Source organism: Leptidea sinapis, chromosome 35 (genome assembly GCF_905404315.1).
Source record: "Leptidea sinapis chromosome 35, ilLepSina1.1, whole genome shotgun sequence".
Lineage (NCBI taxonomy): Eukaryota > Metazoa > Arthropoda > Insecta > Lepidoptera > Pieridae > Leptidea > Leptidea sinapis.
Window position 1 is genome coordinate 2,420,407 of NC_066299.1, and position 21,761 is coordinate 2,442,167.

At 36.9% G+C, this 21,761-nt stretch overlaps 1 protein-coding gene across 20 annotated transcripts in view; it reads left to right on the top strand.

Annotated features, from left to right (window-relative positions):
* Positions 1–21,761, top strand: part of LOC126975374 (uncharacterized) — a 59,539-nt gene that overhangs the window by 32,242 nt on the left and 5,536 nt on the right. For 19 of the 20 annotated variants that reach the window (XM_050823219.1, XM_050823221.1, XM_050823223.1 and 16 more), the window contains 9 exons: positions 1,621–1,702; positions 2,951–2,987; positions 3,756–4,880; positions 5,508–5,854; positions 6,974–7,141; positions 11,168–12,317; positions 14,122–14,186; positions 14,789–15,124; positions 21,095–21,202. In XM_050823219.1, the coding sequence (XP_050679176.1) occupies positions 1,621–1,702; positions 2,951–2,987; positions 3,756–4,880; positions 5,508–5,854; positions 6,974–7,141; positions 11,168–12,317; positions 14,122–14,186; positions 14,789–15,124; positions 21,095–21,202 (3,418 nt within the window). The remainder of the gene's footprint in view (positions 1–1,620; positions 1,703–2,950; positions 2,988–3,755; positions 4,881–5,507; positions 5,855–6,973; positions 7,142–11,167; positions 12,318–14,121; positions 14,187–14,788; positions 15,125–21,094; positions 21,203–21,761) is intronic. The other variant, XM_050823220.1, reaches the window with a different exon arrangement.

The window sequence follows — 21,761 nt, forward strand, 5'->3', positions numbered from 1 at the left end:
AAAAGCTTCAGTGGGGTCCACATATTGCCCATCTTGATTGAGATTGACTCAGCTCTGCGGCATATGCAGTTAGAAAGATTAGAGAGTACACGAATGTTGCGACCGCTAGATTAGTGTACTTTAGTTATTTTCACAGCATCATGACGTACGGTATTTTAATATGGGTTCATGCTGCTGACATTGATATAGTGTTTGCACTGCAATAGAGAGCTGTTCGTGCTATATATCGGCTTGGTTATAGACAGTCTCTCAAAGAAAAAATTAAAGAAATAAATATTATGACTGTTCATTGTCAGTACATTTATGAAAATTTAATATATGTTCACAAAAATCGTCACCTTTTTGCTCTTAATAGTGATTTTCATTATTATAACACTAGAAATAAGGGATTGCTTGTAACTAATTCTAGTAGGCTTCATAAGATACATAATAGCTGAAAGGGTAAATGTATACACTTCTACAATAAAGTCCCAGCCACTGTTCAGGCTCTGTCGTAAATCCTATTACTCCACTGCTGAATATCTAAATGATCGGACAGCCTGGGACTAGATTGTGATTATTTTATAGCGATAGAAATGACTGTACAATATTGTATATTTTTATTGAAAAGAGCGCAAAAAAAGAATGCTGGGAGAGTTTCTTGCGCCGCTTCTTCTCTCTCTGAGCGCCATTTGTTTCCGAAGCGGTAGTAGTATCTAGTAGTATAAGAAATGACATCAAAAAGAAATCTAAAGGAATCAATTTTGAGAAAATAAATGCCTTTATGCCTTTTAAAAAAAATTAACAAAAACACAACTGACTTCAAAAACGCTATTCCAAAACAATAGATAGAAACTTTGAAGTATATCCTTTTCAATAAAAAAATCATCAATATCGGTTGGCGCGATATTGATTTATTCGTAAATTTGTAGTCTACATACGTATAGCAAATTTAAGACTTTTATGGTATTCTCATGGATGCCATTTATCAGATCTGGACCAAATTACAATAGGACCTCACGAGAAGCACTACCTTTCAAATAAAAAAAGAATTTTCGAAATCGGTTCACCCAGTCGAAAGTTTTGAGGTTACAAACATAAAATAAAAAAATACCGACGAATTGAAAAAATTCCTCCTTTTTTGAAGTCGGTTAATAAGGGATTGCTTATAACTAGTTCTAGTAGGCTTAATAAGATACATAATAGCTTTAAGGGTAAATGGCACTTTTATAATTAATTCCCAACCACTGTTCAGGCATTATTTATAAATAAATTTAAATGTTTTATTAAAAAATGTCTCTGTCGTTAATCCTCTTTACTACTACTACTACTACTTACAACTGATTATTTTATAGTATTAGCAATGACATATATTGTATATTTCATTAACAAGAGCGAAAAAAAAAGGAATGCTGGAAGAGTTTCTTGCGCCGCTTCTTCTCTCTCAGAGTGCCATTTGTTTCCGAAGCGGTAGTAGTGTATAGTATATTAGAAATGATATCAAAAAGAATTACTTATAAACGAATCAATTTTGAGAAAATAAATGCCTTTTTTAAGAGTGGCAACAACTTAAAGTGAGCTATAGCTCTGACCAGTGTAATAATTAGTCCGAGCCTCTAAACAGTATGTGTGTCTGTGCAGGTTCCCCAGCACGCAGGCGTCGCCGGTTCCGTCGTGGACGTCGCTGGTGCAGCACGGCTTCGTGTTGGACGATATGAACATGGTGAGCTCCGACCGGTACTTAAGTCTCCATCGAAACGACGATAATATTTTGCGCGCTGTAATTTTAGAGACAATCTTTGTTTTGCCATCGCTGTGCTTACTTAGGGTTAACAACAGAGTGTGTTGTCCGGAGAGAACAAAAATTCAAATTAATGTGCTAAAAAAATTGATATTTGAAAATGCTATTATTAGAGTTACTATCTCCCACTGACCTGTATAAATACCACTGGACAGGCTATTCCATACGTTTGACAGCAAATTTTTTGTGCCTATTTGAAGCGCCACTCGCGTCAAGAGAACTAATTTTGACGTATAATACAATTGGCTGCGAAGGAACGTACAATGCTCTGAAGTATTTTTGCATTTTGAATTAATTTCGCTTGTTTTTGTGCTATTTTATACCTCAATAATATATTAATACTTAATCAACGTAATGAAGTACACAATTTTTTTTTGTAAATAGTTTCCCACTATCTATTGTTGTTTGCTGAGGTTGTCATCACTAGTTTTAGTACCGCAGACTCTCGCTACATGACCAACAGCGCCAAAATGGCGAATATCAAACAGGCACAAAAGCACTTTGATAGCCGCCAATCCAGTGGTATATAGTAGAGGTCAGTGCTATCTCCGCATTATGCTGTATTATAATCGTGTGCACTCGATCTGCTCGATTGTGTGCTTAAAGACGTCGCCTTATTATGTGTCAGTCAATAATTTGACATTTTAACGCTTTTTCAATTTGAACACTATTCATAATTTTAATTATGTACCTTACAAACTCTTAATATTTTTTTAAAACTCCCAACTTTTTTTGAACATTTGGTAGATGCAGTTATTTAAACCAAATATCTACTATGAATAGTCTAAAACGCTTAGTTAAGCCTATTTGAACAAACTTTATTTGACTTTTACTTTCAGCTTCTACCAAACCATGGAATGCAATTTCTTTACGCGATAGTTCTAGAGTTAATGTAATGGTTAGGTACTTTAATAAAAACATGTAGTAACCTATTTTGGTATCGCAAGGGAGTTCGGTCGGTGGAAATCACTTTCGCTCTGTTTATATGGACTGATTTATTTATAATGATGATTCAAAATCCCATAGCTTAAGCCTAATTGAATAAAGTTTATTTGACTCTGATCAGATACGCTCGTTTGTCAATCACACTATCATCAGTTACAAGCCATCAGCCAATGTTGATATGTGAACCGGTTGTGTTTCCCAACTAATACTATGTGTGTGTTGCAGGGAGACACCGAGCTGATGGGTCTGCTGTCAGACATTGGTGAGTACCAACACACACACACACACACATATTAGGGCGGTGAAAAGTTTACTGTAGAAAAGACTGACGGAAGTTAAAAGGCACACAGAACTTCCGGCAGAAGCAGAGTTCTGTTGCAACACTACAGTAAACACGCCGGTGTCTTTTTATTTATTTGTAGTTATGACGACTCATATAGCCCAGGTTAGTGACCCTGTCTACTGAGTGAGAGGTCCCGGTAGGTGCAAACATTACATGAATATGGATGTTTGTTTCCGAGTTATGGATGTTTATTTGTATTAATGTATGTTTATTGTATTAAATATATCGTTTTCTTGCAGCTTTGGTATAGGCTTTGCCAAGTTTTGGGCAAGATAATGTAGGAAAAAGTGACTCAATATATATTTTTTTTTATGGAAAAGGAGGACAAATGAGCGAACGAGTCACCTGGTGTTAAGTGATCAACGCCGCTCACATTCTCTCGTACCAGAGGAATTACATCGCCTTAGGTTGCTTAGGATTTCCATACAATGCCTGAATTATACAGACTGCCGGTAACATATCAACCCAAAACATGGAGCACATACCTTAAATAGCCTACGAAGCCAGTTGGTCGAGTGATAGCGAGTCACCGTTTATAAAAGTTCGGTATTTTAAGTGCATGTTTCCTGCCTTAGATTATGAATATAGTTGAACAAATTAATAAAATCTTCATCAATCGTCCATTGTTAACTTACATTAAACATTTAAATTACACAAAAATGCAATTAACACTTGAACTGTTTTCAGTGGCAAGCTACAGCTCCGTCCCTGTCCTGGCTGCTGACTCGCTCATGTCCCTCTCCACGCCGTGCGTGTCTTATCTTGTGTTTCCCGCGCAGCCTCTATCGAACCTACACGATCTACACACGTCACAGCCTGTCGACATGAATATAAACAATACCGATAATCTCGCAACATCAAATACTGAGGTACACTTGGACATAATCGATCAGTTCCAATCAATAGATCCGACGAATGCTGAAGTTAGTATTATGTTTGACAGTTCCGACGAGGATTTGGAATTTTGTAGAAAATTTAACACATCTAATGGTGCTAAGAGTCAAAGTAGGGATGCTGATGATCTGAATAACGATAATGATTTAGATAACGGAATTTCTTCTGTTTATTTAAATGAAATAAATAATGTCAATGAAAGTAGAACAAGTGTGGGACTTGACAATTTCAATAAAACTATTGTGAAAGTTGAAAGTGATGGTACAACTACTGGCGACCAACAGTATAAAGACGAGAATTCAAATGAAGACAATGTATTTGTTACAAAATCAAGTAGTTCATTTATTATTGATGAGCCAGCAGGAGTTGAATCAACTGAAGGAATTGCAGTACAAACCGATAACTGTGAAATTGTTAATTCAAATAATGTCTGCAGCTTGATATCGAAAGAAAATGAAAACAAAGCCTCTGATCTTGCCAAAAAGTCAAATAGTTCCAGTGACATTAGCACAATGTGTACAGCACCTGAAAATGAAAAAGGTTACACAAAAAGTGCAGACATCAATGATAGCAGCTCAGAAGACGAATCAAATCTTATCATCGATGAAAACATATGCGTTCATAAAACAGGCAAGCATGCGAGAAGTGAAGAAAAAAATAATGAAACTGGAGTAATTGTAAGTAATGGACAAAAAGAGTCCAATAGAAAAGGAAATGAATTAATAAATTTAGATGAAGAAATGTGCCAGCAAGAAAATATAATGTTTCATCCAAGTATCGATGAGAGCTTTACTAACGTAGAAACTGGTACAGACGGTTGCAATGGTCGTCCCAGTGAGGACGCAGGAGAAGCTGCTGGAAAAGAAATGAAGATAGATGGAGATGAGCCTGCCACGTGCTCTCAGAACAAAAACATTGGTAAGTTTAGTAAGAATAATTTCTTGTGTCAGCCTACCTTCGTTGTAGAATATTTGACATTTAAGTTATAAGACATTTGGAACGAGCTGCAGTAGTTTTTTCTGGTCGTTCCAGTACATAGGTGACCAGGTCTAATTGACTTAGGGATTTTCAAGCTAAGAGTATACTATCGCCTCTAATTGAAGGCTGACAACATGTTCTTAAGATCTCTGACATTAGCGATGACTTAGGTCTTAGACTAATATAATATAAATAATTATTTTAATGTTAAAGAAACAAAAGACATCGCAATTTTAAAGCTAGATTAAAAATTATAAATTAGGAAGCAAATTATAGAATAAAATATACTACTGTATAAATCTGTGAGCACGCACTATGTATGATGTCTATGTATGATGAAATTCATTCCTTTTGAATACCATAAGATATTCCATACCACAACTATATTAACATAATCTACCATTATTATAAATTAAATTTGTACAGCTTAGAGATAATAATTCTTTTAACATATTAAATTATATATAAAATACTTTTTATTCATTAAACGGTTAGTCGAAGTTCGCTTTCTACGTATCTTTACTATTATGTATTAACATAGCTTAACTAAGTATTTGGACATTTCAGATAAAAAATTAGGAATGAAAGTGAAAGTAGTATTACCAAAGGTAAGTAAGCCTTCAGCATTGAATCGGAGATCTACACGAGGTTTAGAGGGCCGAAGCGGTGGCGGGTTCCAGGCCGTGTTGAGGCGGCATGGGGTATGTCGCGTGAGCGAGCGGTTCTACCGGCGGAACGTGCGTGTGATAACGCAGTGCCGGCCGGCGCGCCTGCGCCTGGAGCGCTTGCGGCGCGGTGGCGCGCGGGTCAGCCTGCGCGGGATCGACGAGGTGCGCCGCATGAACCGCGGAGTGCTCACAGCGGAGGTGGCGCCGATAGTGGCCGCCGCTGACACTCCGGCCGCGCCCCACTTGGTACGTGGCTACGTGCATTATCACTTCACAATAATATCAACATCATTTATTAAATTGTGGGATCTGCCTCTGCCGTTTCCTACCACTCATTTTTTTATTTATTATTTGCGGTGCTTCATAACCTATATTCAATATTATTTACAAACTTTTAAATTATAGTTTTTTTTTGTGATTCGATTGCACGAACTAACGATTGCCTTAGTTCACACAGAGCCTGATTGATGGGAATGGATTTTTGATGCCGGCTGACTTCACAAAGTCGGCCGGCATCAAAAAAAATCAGAGATTTATTGAATGATGTATTTAGTTTCACCACACTTTTAAAGATATACTAGCTAAATAAAATAGAAAATATAGGGGCCGTTGCTTTATTGCCAATCTGTGGTATCATTAAGAATGTAATTTATGTTATATTTTTAACTATTGTACATTTTTGCCAAGCCAGTAGTGTGGAATGTAGTACTTTGTACGTTAGGTACGGTGGTGGAATTGGGCCGCTGGTATCAACTCGAATAGCTCCTCTGAGCACTCCCCGTGATATATACGGTTGAAGATACAGAGAGAACTCGCACATTCTTTAATCCATTGCAATGTTACTCTGTTTAATTTGCAATGCATTCCAGTGTATAATACCACAGAACATGGTGTTATTTTTCAAACGCTAGCTTGAATTTCGGATGCACTACGGAAGTCTGTAAAAAAATGGGAGGCTCCTTTCTACATGATGCCGGCTATATTTAAGGATACCACAACGGCGCCTAATTCTACCGTGAAGCAGTAATATGTGTTGAAGCATTATTGTGTTTCGGTCTGAAGGGCGCCGTAGCTAGTCAAATTCCAGTAATTTAACTAGCTACGGCGCCCTTGCAAATGCCCGGAGCAAATGAGACTTAATATCTTATGTCTTAAGGATACGAGCGCAGTTGTTTCGTCCCTTATTTTCATTTTATAATTTTATGTAAAAAAGCCTTAAGCTGTAATTGTTGCTGCCTTCACCTTTCTCGCTATCCTACCTATCTCATACGGGATTCGAATCCGCGCCTCTGTGATTAAATTTGAAAAACTGATGACACTGGTGCTTGATGTATAATATAGATTTTTTTGATTGTAATTTAACAGAGACAGTGCTTGGAGGAACAAAACGGGCAATTACTTGTGGAGATGAACCCAAGAGCGCGTCGGGAGAAGTCGTCGAGTGATGAGGACAACGAGGTCCAGGAGAAACATGGCGAGGAGTTTACATATCTGGATGACCATATAAACAAAATACTGCAGGCTGTGGAAAAGGTAAGACTTGTAGTGAAACAGCAGTCGAGGGTACCGCACTCGTCCAACATCAACAACAAACACTTCATTATAAACTTCTGTTGTTGTTATTGTATGATAAAATATTTATTAAAATTGGCGTTACTTTGCGAAAATCCATAAATATCCAAATTTAATGAGTTATCTTGAGAGTAAATTCCGCTAGTATTTGTCTTCAATCAATTCAAATTATGGCACGAGTCTCGCGAGTCAACTTCTTCTGAGGATGTCTCGTGTAGGGATGAAACACGTGTCGAATGATTAATGATTTTGTCGAATTACATCATTGGGACTATTGTATGATATTGAAGTCTGTTTATTGAGTTGTAATATGGTACACATGAACATCCATGCATTACAAATATTATAAATGATGCAGCCAACCTATTTTTACTTATTACTTATTATTTTATATTTTTTACTCTGGAGTAGTAATTGTTCACCGCAATTAACAACAAAAGTGGACAATTTGTTATTGTTTTAAAATGATAATACAAGATTTATCAACGATACGTCACTCGGTCGGTTGGAAGAGCGCTCGCACGGAACGCGACATGTCGCGGTTTCGAGTCTCGCATCGTTCATAAATTTTGTTGTGTATCAATCGTTGAATAAAGTATTAAAGAATGTAAACAAACCATCGCAGTTAATATGAGTTTGTTCTTTCCACACAACAATAAAATGATTTTAATGAATATTTAGGTACCTATTTCGGTTAAAAAATATTTGGACGTCACTACTCCATTTGGTAAGCAGTAACGCATAAGTGGAAAAAACTCGTTACCACTCTTTGATAACAATATCAATTATAGAATCAGTATTGTAATAGTTATTTATGCAACTGTTGTGTAATAAGGGGTATTAAAACACGAATGTGGATTAATGGTGATAATAGTATCACATGAGTGTTTTAATACCTAATTATCAACAGTTGCATACAAGACTTTATCTACACCCAGAATATGAATACTTACTCTAAAGGATTCTGGAAAAGTTAGCTTACTGTTAACATTAAAACACCAGTCCTAGTAACAACTTAATATCATTCATTACATTACTGATTATATACAAATAAACTAAGTATTAATGAAACAATTATTTATTTTAGTAGTAATTTACATTTTGTATAGTGCAATAATTAAAATTCACTCGAATATAATGTTCTTTTGCAGCGTTTAAAATGAATCGCTCATTTTTTGTAAATAAAAAGGGTGGAACGCGCGTAAACGAAAATGCTCTTTTTTTGAAATTCATACAGATGCCACGCATCGAGCAATAAGAATGTTGCTGTCTGTTGAAACTCTTTGCGCATGAAGGGATCGAAAAAAAAACATAGGAGTGTTGTTATGAAATTCAGTACAACATTACAACACTCGTTTGGATGATGTAATGGTTATTAGAACATTGGGTGTTTTAATGTTGGCAATAAGCTAACTGTTTCAAAATCTTTAATAGAGGATACAAACAATATTATGTATCCATCAAAATTTCATAGTTTGTTTACGGCCATTCGCAATATTCAGTCTATCTCCGGTTGTGGCCTACCTGTGATAAAAAATCGTAACTATCGTTGACTTTTCTGTCTCAATAAACTTATCGACGATAACTCACCTTATCCGTGCACGCTCCCTGTCAATGGGACGTCGCGACGTACCTATAGATTACCAGCGATATAAAGTTTGTATGGAAATTGCAATACACGCGTCCCAATAAGGCGATAAGAATGATTTATCGGGTATATTGGGACAGCTTCAGATTATTGACAGCTAATTACTGACAGTAGAAGGTAGTAAATTATCTCTATCTGTAGATAGTATTATTATTATTTGAAGAGGGTGGCTGTTTCCTAGTCCTAAAAGATTCCTAGTAACACCGCATCCAGAAATGGACTATTGTGTTCGCCATTCATACTAAAGCTCATCGTCAAGCCCTGCCGCCTTTAAACCGCAGTAGTTCCTTGACGCGAGTGTTGCAAACACTATTTGGTGGCACGAAGTAGTCACCAAAGATTGTGTTACGCTTATGCATTAGTGGGCCGCAGTCGCAGAGTAGATGAATAGGTGTTTCATCCTCCTTAAGGCAGAATCTGCAAGCTTTGTCGCTTTTGATGCCGACCACACTGAGGTGCTTGTTTAGGCGACAGTGCCCAGTTAGCATCCTAGTGAGTATGCATAGATTTTTCCTGTTCAATGATAGGGCTTCATTCGCATAGCTGCTGTTGAATGCCCTTATCAGTGCTTTAGAGTGGTTTAAACCTGTAGAGTTGTTCCAGCGTTTAAGTGCTTCTTGTTTACATTGGTTACTCAGGGTGTGTCGTATGGCGCTCTTGGGCAGTCCACAAATGGGTTCCGGACCATATTGGACTGCTTTAGCCCCTAGCTCTTGCGAGCTCATCGGCCATTTCATTGCCTATGATTCCGGCATGCCCTGGGACCCATCTTAGAATCACTCTGTTTTTCATGCCTAATGAATTCAGGCATGCAACGCAATTATTGACTAACTTAGACGACGTCAAGTCAGTGTCTAAAGCCAACAATGCTGCCTGACTACTATCAGAGTGAATGTATATGTTTTGATTGAAGTAGCCTTTTTGGATATTGGTTTCCGCGTATTCCAGGATGGCGTACACCTCTGCTTGAAATATGGAGGTAAAGCTTCCCAGGTTTGTGCTGGATTTAAACCTGGGGCGTTCTCCATAGACCCCACAGCCAACTTCATTTTCCATTTTGGACCCATCGGTGAACCACATGAGGCTCCCGTCCTTCCACGTGACTTTGTTGTTCATCCAGTCGTCCCTGGAAGGTAGTTCCACGATATAGTATTTAACAGAGATTAATTGTGGAATCATCTGATCAGGTAACATGCCTAATATGTGGTCTCGCAGAACTGAGTCCTCTAAAGTCCTAAGCATTTGCGACATAGTTACATGGGCCCACACACCCCTGGGCGATTGCCCTCAGCATGCTTGCCTTCGCCTCTTGCTGTATGAACAGTGGAAGAGGCGGTAGGGTTAGCATTGCTTCAATGGCCGCACCAGGAGTAGACGTCATGGCCCCGGTTACCAACATACAGGCAAGTCTCTGCAGGCTATTTAGTCTGTCTGCAGTTGTTTTCCGGCTGGCTTTGTTCCACCACACAATGGAGGCGTAGATAGTATATTGGGAACGGCCGTTAGTAGCTAAGGCGTGAAAGCGTCAACCACCGTCTATACAGGTCGAACTTGGCGGTGATCATTTCTAGAAACAAACTTATAACTGAGCCACTTGATATATTGATACTATTAAGATCACCCATCCTAGTTGGAACCACGACAGAGGTTGCTTAACTTGCATTAGCGCTACGACTGTGTAAGCAATCGGGCTTCTCAACCACTCCTCATTGTATTATATACTTTAATGATAATTATGTAATACCTTCAGTCAGATATTTTGAGCCAATTCAACTTATCGGTTATGTTATTGCATTTTATTTGCAAATCTTTAGATTTATATAAGTTTTTTATTTATAAACCGATTGAAATGAAACATTAACTAAGTCTTAAGCAAAGCAAACTGCAACGCATCAGTGAAAACATGCATTCAAATCGATTAAGCCGTTACTGAGATTAGCTTACACAAACGTACAGACGAACTAACGAAAATTCTAAAATTCATTGTTTTGGGTTCGATTGCGTTCATAAGTCCCTCTGTTTTAGTTTTTATTATATATCTTCCATATACAGGCTGCCGGAATGGAAGAGGAGAAGGAGACAAACGCGTACGGGTCACCTAATGTTAAGTGATCACCGCTGCCCACATTATATATCACCACCACTCCTGTGATTAGGAGTGTAGCCAGCCTTTTAAAAAGCTTGACGCACTTTGTTAAAGGAAAGCAAACCGCCGCATCTTGTAACACCGGAATATTAATTTAAAATATCTACTTTCCAAATATATTAAAGGTATTTATTCTAATACGTAAACGTAGTGTTCGATTAATGTGCCTAGATGACGGTTTCTCTGTTTTCAGAATCCAATAGAAAAAAGAAAATCTACAGTAGACAGTAAAATTGACATTAAGAAACGTAAGATAAACAGAAAAGCGAAACGCCCGGAAATTATCTCGTCTGATGATGAAGTATCCGAGGAATTCGATTACGAGGAGTGGACACGACAGAGAAACATAGGGCTGCAATACTTTAATTTGCCCCATACGACACATAAAGCGAAAGATACTCCTAAAGCGGACAGCAATGATAGAATCGGTGGCAGAAGTTTAGAAGAAAACTCTATCCAAACACCAACAGACGCGCAAATACAACCGATTGAAAACATAGAAGTACTTACAGGCCCTAGTGAAATTCCTATGCAGCTTGTGAATTCCGTAAAAACAGCTAACACTGACAGTAAATTTGCTTGTAAAATCAAAGTAGTTTTCAAACCAACTAATGACCACAAAAGTGACCGCCTTGTTGAAAAAAATGATCCAAAAATTATAAATATCGATGATTCTGATGATGAAGCCAGTCGTGACGATGTTAAGGTCCTTGGTCAAGGTGAAGAGAATCGAGCTTCTTGTCAAATTTCAAATAAAGCTAGTGACACTGATCCAAATAATATAAACATTTTAAACAATTTCTATGTATCACAAGAAATAAAACCATCACTAGTTATTGATGGAAGTAGACTCGGTACTGTCGAAATTGGCCAGCAAAGGTACTTGCGTATCGCTCCGAAAATACCTCAACAAAGTTGCCACCAAGCCAAGGTTAATTTGCCCATATGCCCGGAGATATTAAGTCAGAGATGCCAAGATGAGGTTAATGTGCCTATACCCCTCGAGATATCACAAAAAAGGTTACAGGCTGATGTTAATGAGCCTGAAACTCCGGAGATATCACAACAAAGGTTACAGGCTGATGTTAATGTGCCTGAAACTCCGGAGATATCACAGCAAAGGTTACAGGCTGATGTGAATGTGCCCGAAACCCCGGAGATATCACAGCAAAATATACAAGCTGATGCTAATGTGCCCGAAACCCCGGAGAGCTCACAACAAAGTGGCCAGGATGAAGCTCAAGTTAGTAAATTTAATGAGATGGATACAGTAGAGATTAGTGATGACGAACCCGATGACACAGCGTTCGGCAACTATGCAGATACAGTGACTTTTGAATCAGGTGAGTACACCATAATATGTAAAGGGGTACTAACGCAAGATCTTGTAAAGGGAACATAGACACACTACGACTAACAACTTTAGTTCCACGACTATTTCTAATTCGATGAATATTTTTATACGGAAAAAAGAAATCTGTTCACTAGCTCTAAAATAATCTTACTACTCACACAGACGTCCGTGTTTTTTATTCCAGTTTGTTTATTTGATTGGATTAATGTCCTTAAAAATGGTGAAGCATAAAATGACATAAACAAAACAAACGTAAACGAAACACCTATGCGATTGCGAAGTTGCAACAATTTTCGAAACCTTTTTTACAGATATATTTGTTTCAACCACAAATTATTCTAACTCATCACCAGACTCCGCTCTTTCATTATTGAAAGATAATTTTCTTGAATGTGATAAGATGGAACGAGACGTCCCGTCTCGTTCATCGTTAAAGGCCAATCGTAGTCTATCATAACTTTCTTGTTGACTTAAATTGCATCGAAAGTTATATAAAAACATTGCACGAAAAATTACCCGCGTTGAGTTCATGCTGACGTGACACCGACAATTAATTCAATTTGCTGCACAGTCGTAAAAAATGACAAATGAATAAAAAACATACTCAATAATTTTCAAAATTAAAGGTATTACAATTCTAAAAACTTTCAGTGTCATACTCGTACATTGACGTAAAATAAACAATTGGACTTCCAATCGCCTATTAAAAGGTCGTCAAAAAATATCTGAGCGCCATTAAACGTGTGAGTCCTTCTCTCACACGTGGGATCACAGTAAAACAGTCCTCTTTTCTTTAAGCTTTTTGTTTTCTTCTTTCTTAATAAATCATTTATACAATATTTTGCTTTTTATTAAATGTAGGCTAATGGCCGTCCAATCTCACTTCATGATCTAATCTGTCTCTCTCTATCGATTGTCCTTCTATCGCGAAATTATATATAAATTCTTATTCCACCGTTTCGGTTAACCGCATAACAATGAGTTCAAAGGAGCTCCTTGTTATTATATATTTACATTAACTTATACAGATAACAATAACATTCAAATGAGTTCAAAGTCTTGTTTACAATCATTAGAAGGTCGAACGCGAACACGACGCAAAAATATTTTGTTTTAGTAATAAAAATGTAATCATTTAGCAAAATGATTAAAAACCTCAAGTTATTTACACAATTTTGTTAATTTACGACACTCCATCCTTTTAAGTATTGGCATTGTCATTGCGTGGCGTTTTATTAAAAGCGCGGTCGAAACACAAATGAACATAAACTCGGCCTAAAACACGCGTAGGCAGAGTTTTGCTTCAGACAATTTTTGAGCGTGATTGTGAATCTAGCTGTTTATTGTACGTCAATGCCCTCATATGCTTCTACCGCATACGATTTTATTGGCGGGCATCTGAACTAGTTATTTATTTATGAGGTGAAACTAATGTACTCTATGTTCTGTGATATCAGTACTCTAACGTAGAGTAAATTAAAGTGGTGCGAAAGCTAGATGTCGTAAATAAGCACCTATTTTGTGATGTGCCGACGCGGTTGAACTACAGGATTTCACTAGGGACAACCCAACCCGTACACCTATACAAAATTCTGAGCGGCATTGTATAGAAATAGGCGCTCATAAAAATTTTACCTTGTTACCTTGATTTTAGTGTTTTTAGTTAAATATACGTACTTGATGTTGGTTACGATATCTCCTTAAGTGTGATATGTATATAATTAGGTAAGTAGACAACATCAGTTGTATAAGATGTCATTACATTAATGAACATTGTTGTGTTGTGTCCGCAGACGTCATCACCACGAACACTCGACTGCTGTCTCTCGACCACGTCACTCGGGAGAACTACCTTCAGGTTGGTCACACATTTAATCACAACTGCACAACATTCTTATAACTGTCGAAAAAGCCCGTGAAAGCTGAAGTTCGCCAAGCTGCAGTGTAGTCTCCTACACTGTTTCTTCTGCATATCAATGAAATATGGTTGGATGCCTCCAACGCAATAATCTGTTAAATGTTCCAGAATTTTATAGAGGATTCATATTTCTTCTTTCTGGGTGTCTTGTATGCAACTGTTGATAATTAGCTAATAAAACACTCATGTGATACTATATTCGATAAATCCACATTCGTGTTTTAATACCCCTTATTACGCAACAGTTGCATAAATAACTATTACAACATAATCCCAGAAAATATACAAAATAAAATGTGTTACGAAATTCAAAAGAATTGTTAAAAGACGTTTATGTGGTTAAAGATTACTACAGCATACATATTTTCGTAATGAAACAACCACAGATTGAGAACTGAGAGACCGCATTTCTATCGTTTCTCATAAAGTTGATCATGGAAGGAATGTCGCGCCGGGTTGGACGTACTTCAAATTAAAAAAACTTAATTGTTATTTGCTTTACGTTCGCGCTACTGTGACTGAGCCCGCTGTCGTTGTCGCAGACCTCTCCGAACCCGTCGGCGCCCCTGCTCCGGCTGGACTCGTCGCGGCCGCTGTGGGTGGCCTGCTCCGACTTCTTGATACTGACCACTTGCCGTCTAGACTGCGACTTGCCCACTTACTGGACCAGCGTCCACGGGCCCGACTTCAATGCCTCCTCGCGTGTCCTGTTCGGCAACGAGGATCTGTTCCCGAGCTTGACGAGACCCAGGAGGCCGTCCTTCGTGGACCTCACCCGGCAGGAGGTGTTGGACGACGCAGACTGGTTCGACGCCCAGTCCGAGGGTGACGAGCCCCGCGCGCGGCTCACTGTCAAGACCACGGAGCAGCTCAACCAGGTACTGTAGTAGATAATCGTACCCCAGACAAGTGTTATCTTTCATTAGAATACTTTTTATAACGAAAGGATTGTAATTATCACAAAAGATTTACATTAGATCTGTACATAAAGTTACATTTTTATTATGTATTTATTAAACCCGTCGCTTTGAAGCCTTTAAAGATCAATAGAAAGTATAACTTAAATTAATATATCTATGTGATTTTAGGTCGCGCCACCGCCGCGTATCACGCTTTCCGTAATTAATTAACTAGATGCTTCAGCGCCGACTCAAAATTAAATCAGTTTTAGAACTTAGTTATTGAGGTTCAATAAAAAAGGTTTTATTTCTTTCGGTGGCTTTAATTTTTTTGTATACACAATACGCTTATATTTTGATTACTTTGGAAATTTAAAATCTGAGAGTTAACAATAAATCACCCCTATTTTCCCACCTATAGGCTAGGTATTTTTTTATTCCATATTTATATGGGACCAACTTCAAAGTATACCCACTCAAATAAAAATAAATTATAAAAATACAACCATTTTGTATAAGTTATACCTGGTCATACATTACAATCAGTGGGTGAAAAATCACATCCCCTGTTCTTATGGGACAAACTTCGGGGTATCTCCTTTCGAACAAAAAAAAAATCATCAAAATCGGTTCATAAACGACGAAGTTATCCGCGAAAACAAATATAAATCGAATTGGGAAACCGCCTCCGTTTAATTCGTCAGTTAAAAATAAAACATGATCATTGAGTACAGGATTATGTAGGTATGTGTAGGTGTAGTAATCCGTTCGGAACACGACTTAAAAAGGATTTTGTCTGAATAATTTATTGGTTTTAGTCATTCATTGTCATAAAATATTTTTAAAAACTTTCTTGTATTGTTTTAGAGCAGTATATTATATACATTTAGGAACTTCTATACATTACACATATAGTATTTTATTCTTTAAATACCCTAACTATATATTGGAAAACAAATACGTTATTTTTTTTTATCTTTATTCGTATTTAATAATAATAACAAAAAATATTTTGAGATTGATTTGTTACATTTACAATTTTATATTGTTATTTTTATTTTTAATCTCTGGTCTATCTTAGAGTTACTTTTCTGCATTTATTATTGCATTACCTATAATTCGTATAGGTTATTAGTGTGGGTTATTGTATTCATTGGGATAAATTATTTTATTTAGTTTAATTAATCGAATAAAATTAATTATTAAGTCGTATTCAATAACACATAAGGGGAATAGTCATTTGCCGATTATGTATGTCACACGTCTTGACTCTTATATGTATTGTTACATATATTTCTTATATTTTTTACACATTTTACATATATATAACAGTGTGTATATATTTTCATTATATAAATGGGTCCTAAGAAAATGAAGGTTGGTCTAATCAATTCTAGTTTGCTTAGTACAGGATATGACGACTTTGTGGCTGCGTTACTACGTAATTGGCTGTTAACGAGACTTGGTTAGTAAAAGGAGAGGACATGCGAGCTCGCATGTCCTGGATATCGCCTTCGTCACATCCCTCGTCCTTCAGAGCTTCACAGTCGGGGTGGTGGAGTTGGGTTTTATATCCGCCGGGAAATTAAGCACATGTACTTAAGCATTATATTGTAGCTTCAGTTGAGCAAATGTGGATAAGCGTTCGCGCTAACTCGAGGAAAATAGCCATCGGTACTGCCTATCGCCCACCCTGGTTGTGTGCCCATACGTTTATAAATGCCTTAAGTGAAACCATTTCAACTCTATCGCAGCATGACTACATTGTTCTTTTCGGTCTTAATATATTTTTTTTAAAGTGTATGAGGCAAAACTTCTGGCTCTGTATGACCTCACGTCCAGCTATACTCTTCAACAGTATGTTACTGAGCCCACTCATTTCACTCCCCACAGAGATACCCTATTAGATCTTATCTGTACAGATGCAAATGTGTCGCGCGTATGGGTTGATCACATTCCTTCTCTCAGTTCTCAAGCATTAGTTGCTTGCGAACTTGGTGTGCCTAAACCTAAACGTAAAACGGAACTTATTAAGTATGGACCTATCAAAGATATAGATCCAGCTAAGGTGCATGTCATCTATTAGCTGGGATGAGGACGTGCCGTCTGATGTAAATGAGTTTGCCTCCATTACCTCAAATCTGTTACAAATTTTCAATAACATTGCACCAATAAAAACAGCTAGAATTAAGGAACATAGCTACACCTGGGCCACATATAACATACGTTAAATGATGAAGCGACCTGACGAGGCTTATAAGAGGGCGCATTTAAGTAAACATCCTAGTCATTTTCTGTATTATAAGGATCTTAAGAAAGCTGTATAAAGTATTAATATCAGAGAAACAGGCATATTTTAATTCATATATAAATAATCATATAAAAAACCCCAACACTATGTGGAAACACATTAATCATGACGAAATTCTCCCCCCGAACTTATGTGACCCGGAGGCTATAAATAAATATTTTTAAACGTTCTGGGAGGATAGGGTATAACTCGGGCATACATAAATTCGTTCAATATGAACAGATTCGGATCTTACTCTTTAACTATTCAACCTGTAACAGAGGTTGAAGTTGCTAATACTTTACGAAAATTGCATTCAAACGCAGTTGGTCCTGATGGAGTCTCACTGAATATGCTGCTGTTATCTCTTCCTTATACACTAAGTACCCTTACCAAGGTAATTTATTAATTAATTTTGTAAGGGTGATACCCTTTGCTTTGCTTGCTTCAGATCTATTCCCGGATATTTGGCGTAATGCTCCAATTAGGACTATCCATTGAAAAACAGATCCGCTGGAAATAAACGAATTACGACCCATTAGTAGTTTGCCTTCTGCTTCCAAGATTTGGGAGAAGATTGTATATAGTCAACTTCTGACCTATTTAGAAAAAAACAATATTCTACCCACATTACAATCAGGCTTTAGGAAACATCACAGCACAACTACAGCCCCAATAAATGTAATAGACGATATACTTTCTTCTCAAGATGCAGGGGAGGCTACTGTTATGGTTCTAGAGCATTCGATTCCAATAATTTCGATCTTCTCTTAGCTAAACTGCGATTCTACGGCGTAGAAGAAAGAACTTAGCGGTGGTATACGAGCTACTTACACGACAGACGTCAATTCGTTGAAATTACAAACCATGAGGGAAATGTCATCACTTCGCGTCCTCTCCCAATTAAAAAAGGGGTCCCTCAGGGGTCTATCCTAGGTCCCTTATTATTCACTCTGTACTCAGCGGACGTGGTTCAGCATATTAAATATTGTAAATTTCATGAGCTGATGACATACAAATTTACCTGTTTAATGCACACAAGCCGTATGTTATAGAAGTTTTCAATAAAATTACCTCAGATCGTATCTTTGACCGGTCGAAATCAAATAGATTACTATTAAATTTAAAAAAAAACGAAATATATGATTATAGGGACTCGGCATCAAGTTGAAAAAGTAGTAACTGGTAAACCAAACATTAAAATTAATAATGAGCTAATAGAGAGGGTAAACGAGGCCCGAAATCTTGGCTTGCTCATAGAAGAAAACTTAACCTTCGAAAAATATATACTTGAGATAATCGTAGTTGCTTTTATAGACTAAAAGTACTGTACCGCATCAGAAACTCAGTAAAGAAAGACCTACGTGTACTCCTCTGTGAAACCTTGATTCTTTCCAAATTTAATTATATGGATGCAGCCATAGGTCCACGCTTACTGGAGCGTACTAAACGTCTCATACAATGATACAACGTGCTCAAAACGCTTGTGCACGGTATTGTTTCTCCATCCCGCGTCGAGACCACGTTACTCCTTATTTGAATAGAGAATCTTTATTAAAAATGGGGAGTCGTATGAAATTGCACTTTACAACTTTACTGTTCGGTATCATAAAGAACGAAATCCCTAAAAAGTTAAAAAGCTAAAATGGAGAAGTGATGCTAATATTCCACATAATATCACTAGCACTTCGCACGACACTTTAAATTTACCCATCTTCCGCACATCGGCATTTCGTGGTAGCTTTCGCTACGCAGCCACTAAGTTTTGAAATAACCTGCCACCGCCTTTTCGAAATTTACACACAAAGGAATCTTTTAAAAACAACTATAAAAAGCTATTATTGCTGCAATAGCAAAAACTAAATTAAGTACTTTGATTCTAGTGAGGATGGGTATCTTAATGGATATCTTAAATGTATATTATCTTACTCTTCTCTACTTGTTTATTTTCTATTATATTATTTATTTATTTATTGTTAACAAAAACAGCCTATAACCAATTACACTTATTAACACAGAATATAATATTGTTTACAAATAAAATTAAATATAACAAAATTCAATTAACAATAAAATTTAAACAATGTCAAAAGTAATGAGAAAATTTTAAATATACACAGATGTTGATACAACACACGAATCAAAGTCGTATTAACCTTTGTCAATCGTCGTCTTAAAAAAAAACATAATGGATTAGTCAAATAGAACAATTCTTAATAATAATAGCAGAAAAATAATAATAAAATGATAATAACAATAATAATTCCTATTTGTAACATCCTCCTGGATCGCCATGCAAGGTAAAGGAGACACTGTGCATGCCCAAGAAGTGTCGGTAAGCCGTTCACCATAAGAAGAAACAGCAAAGGACCGAGTATTGAACCCTGACTTACTCCCGAGCGCGTGTGGTAAGGTGCGGATTAATAAATACCCAACCTAACGAACTTCTGCCTGTCGCGCATGTGCTAGGAGTAAAAGCTCGGGTGCAAAACCAATGTTACTAAGCTTCTTCACTAAAATGTCATTAGACACAGTCGAAAGCTTTTTTGAAATCAATATATAGACGTGTAGCTAGTGCGAATGTGCGTTAATACGTGTATCCACATCACTACCTACGTGATCATCTTTTCTTTTAAAATTTATAAAATTTTTGCGTTTTGTTGGTTAAAGGAGAAGATAAATATTTAAATATTATTATTATTTTGTTCACATATTACTGCCACGATAGCTAACACGGAAAAAAAACCTAGGAAGTTCATAATATCAGGGTTAGGATCTTACGTCCTAACGTTTGCTGAGAACTTTCCTTTTTGCGAATCCCGCTGCTGCCTCGTTTGTATCATTTTAAATTGTTAAAATAATTCTTCCATGTTTTTATAGAATTAATCTCTTTTTTTACTTTTTTATAACATTTGTATTGTTTTTCAAAAAAGGAGGAGGTTCTCAATTCGTCGGTATGTTTTTTTTAATGTTTGTTACCGCAAAAGATTCGACTGGGAGAACCGATTTTGATAATTCTTTTTTTATTTGAAAGCTGGTGCTTCCCGTGTGGTCCCATTAATTTGGTCCAGATCTGACAATGGCGTCCATGAGAAAACCATAAAAGTCTTAAATTTGCTATACATACGTATAGCAAACTGGATGATAAATTTACGAATAACTCAATATCGCGCCAACCGATTTCGATGATTCTGATGATGATGATGAAGTCGGTGTCATCCAAGATAGGTTTGTATCTACATACATAGTTATAGGTGAGGTGTGCTTGAGTCGTGAGGAGGCGAGACGATTCCGAAAAATTACAATAATCGTAACTAGAATTAGATTTATTAATTAGATTGTATAAAAATACTTAATATTAAAAAAATATATTATTACACATTAAATTACATATTAAAATACGTAATATTTTTCTACTTTTTAGTGCATATTATATCTATTGTTTTGGAATAGTGTTTTTGAAGTCAGTTGTTTTTTTGTTTATTTTTATGAATATAATGTTAATTTTTCATTTCATTTGTAATTATTAAAAAATTTAGTGGCAGTTTTTCGCAAATAAAGATTATTATTATTATTAGTGTGTAGAATAGTGTAGGTGTAGGTTATGTTATAAGTAATAGGGGGAGGTAACGCATCTTACAATAGCACGTGTTCTCTAGAACCTGGAGGAGCAGCAATGTGACAGCCGGCGCGGTCGCAAGCCCGGCAATAGTGGGAACGGCAACATTTACAAGATGGTGTCTGAGTCACCGCCCATCTACGCGCTGGTGAGTCTCTGACACTAACAATACATACGTCACACTGAAATTATCTGGATTTTTATTAATAATTCCAGACATTTTAACAAGGTCGTAGCGAGGTACAGGCACTTAGCACACGGGTACTTAGAAGATGCAGAAATGCTCACAAAACATAAAGTAATATTACGTAGGTAGCCTATTAATAAACTAAAACTAACTTCCTTGTGCGGTGTTTCCGGGACGATACGACATGGGTACCTTCAAGAAAAAGGCGTACACCTTCCTTAAAGGCCGGCAACGCTCTTGTGATTCCTCTGGTGTTGCAAGAGAGTGTGGGCGGCGGTGATCACTTAACACCAGGTGACCCGTACACTCGTTTGTCCTCCTATTCCATAAAAAAAAACTAAGTTAAATCTATTGGCAGGCGAATTTTATAAGATTTTATCTATGAACCTTTTACCTTGGATATATTCTTAGATTGCCTACGCCCACGCCCTTGTATATTACAATATATTCTGTTATAAATATAAACAAGAAATTCTTCGAAATTTATTTTGCGTATCTCGTAATCGGCTTTAAAGATTTA